This window comes from Dipodomys ordii, unplaced genomic scaffold (assembly GCF_000151885.1).
Source record: "Dipodomys ordii isolate 6190 unplaced genomic scaffold, Dord_2.0 Scaffold7750, whole genome shotgun sequence".
NCBI lineage: Eukaryota > Metazoa > Chordata > Mammalia > Rodentia > Heteromyidae > Dipodomys > Dipodomys ordii.
Genome location: NW_012274963.1, coordinates 1 through 5,278, shown reverse-complemented (window position 1 = coordinate 5,278; position 5,278 = coordinate 1). Strand labels below are relative to the sequence as shown.

At 34.6% G+C, this 5,278-nt stretch overlaps 1 protein-coding gene across 1 annotated transcript; it reads right to left on the bottom strand.

Annotated features, from left to right (window-relative positions):
* Positions 1-1,101: 1,101 nt before the first annotated feature.
* LOC106002336 (plasma membrane calcium-transporting ATPase 1-like) lies at positions 1,102-4,810 on the bottom strand (the record flags this gene model as incomplete). The annotated part of the gene is made up of 5 exons (XM_013037229.1): positions 1,102-1,313; positions 1,779-1,992; positions 2,214-2,405; positions 4,253-4,359; positions 4,686-4,810. Coding segments are annotated over 5 exons (850 nt in total), but the record flags the coding sequence as incomplete, so codon positions are not given.
* Between the last annotated feature and the right edge of the window lie 468 nt (positions 4,811-5,278).

Here is a 5,278-nt window from a genome sequence, read left to right as displayed (position 1 = left end):
GCATGCTCGAGGCCCTGGGTTCGATTCCTCAGCACCACATAAGCAAAAAGAAAAAAGCCGGAAGTGGCGCTGTGGCTCAAGTGGTAGAGCATTAGACTTGAGCTGAAGAGCTGAGGGACAGCACCCAGGCCCAGAGTTCAGGCCCCAGGACCAGATCCCCCCCCCCAAATTTTTTTTTTTTAAATCACATAACCAAGAGTAACTTTATACTTTTTCCAATGTAAGCCCATGTAACTACATTCCCTGATATTTTAATTCTTTAAATAATTCATGACTTTCACAAAAAATAATATGCTTTTTTGGAAAAGATCTTACTCTACGGAAAAGAGGACAAATGCAATCTACACAGCATTCATTCCTAGTTAACATTTCGATGTTAGGATGACTATGAATGGACTGGAAGAGAAGAAAAGTGACCTGCAAAGTTCTATGAGTGTGGGTGAACTGAAGTGGCACGTTCTCAGTTGTCCAATGATATAAGTAAAATTCATATGCATATTCATAAGCATATTCATATGCTTATGCATCCTTACTTATTCTATGTGTCCTAAAACAGCATACATAGGAATATTAAGCATTAGATAACAGAACATTCCTTTCTTATAAGTCTAACAATTCTCTTTGATATAGTTGTTAAATACTACCAAACATTGAAATTATAAAGAAGAATTTTGGTAGTTAACAGGATCATTTTTAAAATATTCTATAAAATATTACAAATCTTACTTCTGTATTTATTAATTCTATGTTTTGGTGTCAAGATTTGTATTCTTGTACAGAATACATTCAGTGAGATTATAGCTGACTTGATAATCAAGTCTGGATTTTAATAAAGATATATAAATCAATGATTATGAAACTGGCTGATTTAATTTTATAAAAAATAATCTTTTAAAGTTGGAAGAAATACATCTAGGACATTGTGGCATTGACTTATAACAAGAGAACATATACATTTTGAATCAACATGAAACTATAGACATTAGTGATATACAAAGCCCCAAATCCCAATTAACAATAAATTTCCATCTCAAGGTACCAATTTATCAAATGTCTCCCACACAATAACTAAAATTGAACCTATGCCTTCCAATCACCCACCTGTACCACAAAGGTGCCTAAAACAATTGTGCAGAAGATGGCATTATTAAAGATTCCTTCGAATACATTTCTTTCACCATGAATTTTCCGGGCATTTATTTCATTGAAAAGTTGCATCAGCACAAAGGTATTAAAAACAATAGTATAATGTTCTGAAGGAGGAGCATGCAAAGGAGCATTTCTTCCACTATCAATATCAAAAAACTTTTCTCCTGAAATAAAAAAAAAATTACTGTTTTGTAATTGCCATACAAAATAATTTAATACTCTTCAAAGAAATACATAATAATAAAACCTAGATTGACTCTATTTCATCTGGAATGACAGCACCTAGACCCAGAGTTCCAGCCCCCTGACTGACAAAAGGGAAAAAAAAAGGAAAAACAAAAAAAGAGAAGAAACGGATGCCCCTCAAACTATGGTAAGAGTGTAAGACCACATATCTAATTTAGTGGCAGAGCGAAGACCAAAGATCTAGACTATTTTCCCCTGAATCTATCATTCTCCGAAGTTTAGTAAGTACCTACTGAGAACACGGAGACATTTAAGAAAAATGGGCAGTCAGAAACAGAATTTAGGCTCTTGAAAACAATCATAAGACTAAAACATATTGGAAAACAGTATATTGGAGTAGGGATAATTAACTAAAAATTTATTTTAATTAAGGAAATTCTTACCAGCAAATAAGAGTGTAAAAACTACAACGAGCTGATAGAATGCATGACCCAAAATATTCTTCATCATTGTGCGTGAGATGAGAGGCTTATTTCTACCATAAGGTTTTCGAAGCAAGAGAGACTCAGTGGGTGGTTCCGTTGCCAGAGCCAGGGAAGCGAGCGTATCCATTATGAGGTTTACCCACAGCATCTGCACAGCCTTAAGTGGTGAATCCTAGAAAAGATAAGTTTCCTAATAGACATTCACAACTATTCAGGGACTCAGCAATTCTCAGGAAGCCTTTAGAGTTTAAAAAACTTAAGGAGTATAGATTTTATGTTAACAAACTTAAAATATTAAACTTCATTTTATTTAACTATTCAAGTACTTTCAAAAGACAGTTATATAGTGTTTGCATTAAAGTAAGCAAATTTTAATAAACAAATGTCACCTACTTGAGTGATACAAGCGCCAGTAAAAGCAACAATCACTGCTACAACATTAACAGTAAGCTGGAACTGAAGGAATTTTGAGATGCTGTCATACACATTTCTTCCCCACATGACAGCCTTAACAATGCTTGTAAAGTTGTCATCTGTGAGGATAATATCAGATGCTTCTTTAGCTACATCAGTTCCTGCAATACCCTGTTAAAAGAAATTCTGAGTTAAGACTGTTTTATATATTCAATAGGGTAATATATAGCCGGTGGCTCATGCCTATAATCCTAGCTACTCAGGAGGCTGAGATCTGAGGATCGTGGTTCAGAGCCAGCTCAGGCAGAAAAGTCCATGAGACTCTGATCTCCAGTAAACCACTAGAAAACCAGAAGTGGCTCTGTGGCACCAGAGGTGGAGTGCTTGCCTTGAGCTGAAGAGCGCAGGGACAGCACCCAGGCCCAGAGTTCAAGCCCCACGACCAAAAAAAAAAAGGGTAATATACAGTGAACAAAAAGTTTAACATTATATTTAATAGTGATCTAATGCTTAAGAAAGGTAATATTTAAAGTGATATTGTTTTTTCTTTTTTTTGGCTTATAACAAAGCAAATATAAAAACACAGGAAATAAAACTGGTTGTACAACCAAGTTTTGGGAAAAAGTTTTGTTTTGTTTTTTTTAATGTTAAAAAGTATCCTTTGAGCTGGGAAGGTGGCTCAGTGGTAGAGTGCTTGCCTTGCACGCACGTTCCATTCCTCAGCACCACATAAGCAAAAAAAGCCAAAGTGGCACCATGGATCAAGTGGTAGAGTGCTAGCCTTGATCTTAAGAGCAGAGGGATAGAGCCTTGGCTCAGAATTCAGGCCCCACAACTGACCCCCCCCCCAAAAAAAAATATATATCCTTTATCACTGCTAATCTTGTCAACTGTCAAAACAGCAGTAAGAAACCTACTAAATGCTCACATATAGCAGTTTGTGACCCAGCATTCCTTATATAATGATGCTGCTTACCTACAGAACACAAGGAAGAACATTCAATTAACTATCTAGTATTTTAAAAATATTATTGTACATAGTTGTATAAAAGAGTGGCCATTTAACTGACGAATACAATGCATTCAGTGTTACCCAGAGTAGCCCTTCAGCTACTTCTCACAGATCAAGTCATTCTGATGCAGCTATCTATGTATCAGGGTTGGAATTGGGTAAGAATCTTTGGGTAAGAATCATTGCCTTTGGAGGAAAATTTAACCATATAATTTTCTGTTATCATTTCTCTCACTGTTGTTGAAATGCTGTCTTTGGTGGGTCTTCTAAATCACCAATTTAATAGCCAAATTACCAGGGAACCAAACTATGCAAATATATACTTACGTACATTGCATTCTTTCATCTGAACCTTTTATGACCAGATTGTCTCTCAGAAGTCAAAGCTGTTCAAATTTAGGAAAATAACAAAGTACATAGGCTACAAACTTTCTGAATGGCGACTTTCAGATATTTAAAAATTAAAAACACATTAATATGTTTACAATAGTTAAGAATATTTACCTCAGTTCAGAATAAATTTTGCAGTCAAATGCAAAACCTTTCAGTCAAATATAAATATTGACTAGACAGCTGATTTTAAGGAAAAAAATCCCTCAGTGTTTTACATTTTTGGATTTGGCTATTGAAAGATTTTTTATCTGTATATAAAATGGTGGCATTCAATTATTCTTTAGAAGAAGTTTTTAGTTGAGTGGAAAATTCTCAAGTTGATTTTAATTTAAATACCCACCACTATGGTTTTGAAATGACAGAAAAACTAAGGTTTAGATGAAATAATGTATTTAAGTATTGCATAGGATAAAAGGTAAATATAACAATTTTCTGAAGAAATCTTCTAGATTTCACATAATCAAATGAAAGTAGAACATAAAACTTTATACTTATAAATCTTTCCTTAAACTAAGCTTGGAAGACATTGCTTAAGACCAGTATCAGTCTAGTTAATAAACAAACAACCTTGTTACCAAATCATATCTGACAACTTGAATAAAGTAGTTCTTACCATTGCAAATCCAACGTCTGCTTTCTTTAGCGCTGGGCCATCATTCGTACCATCACCAGTTACAGCTACAACTTGGCGTTGCTCTGAGACAGTGCTGTCAATTATACCTTAAATAAAAGTAAATGCTTGTGCTGTAAAATATTTTAAGAAGGTAACTCTGTAGAATATTCCAATTAGTAACTTACAGACTGAAGGCTAAAAATGCAATTAAATGAACATAGGAATGAAGCTTCCTTATTGAGCAAGAACCAACTCTAAAAACTAAGGTTATATTGGGAATAATATTTTAACAGCTAAAAATAAGTCCAATTCACCTAAAACATCAAAAGAAAATGTATTTAGATCCTATTGGAATACTCAGTATCTAATTTTACGAAGCAGAACACATTTCTGTACTTAGATATTTTGAAATAATTGTAAAAATTTCTCTCACCTTTAACCAGTGTATGTTTGTCAGTAGGAGATGATCTTGCAAGTACTCGAAGCTTTGGCCAAATCTTATCTATCCGCTCTTGCTCAATCTGTAAATTTTCATCAAAGTTTAAAATAAGCCAAAATCTAGTTTCATAATTCTAAACTATGTATTTCTAAACTATGTATTTTCCAAAATACTGTATTTCTCAGTGATTCTTAAGTGTGGTTAGTAGGACAACAGCATCAGAAACTCCTGGGAACTTGTTAGAAATGCAAATTCCTGGGCATTTGTTTTTTTCTTTTCCTTTCTTTTTTCTATGACAAGTTCTAGCATGTAGCCTGGGGCTACGTGCAAATTTGTGATTCTCTGGATTCAGCCTCCCAAGCACTAGGATTACAAGTGTTTGTTACCATCTTCACCACCAAGCAATTCGTGTTTTAACAAGCTTTTTTAGTGACACATATATGCTTCAAAATCTATTGTTTGACATGTCATTTTAAGATCAATTTTCATGGGCTGGGAAGGTGGCTCAGTGGTAGAGCGCTTGTCTTGCATGCATGAGGCCCTGGGTTCGATTCCTCAGCACCACATAAGCAAAAAGAAAAAAGCCG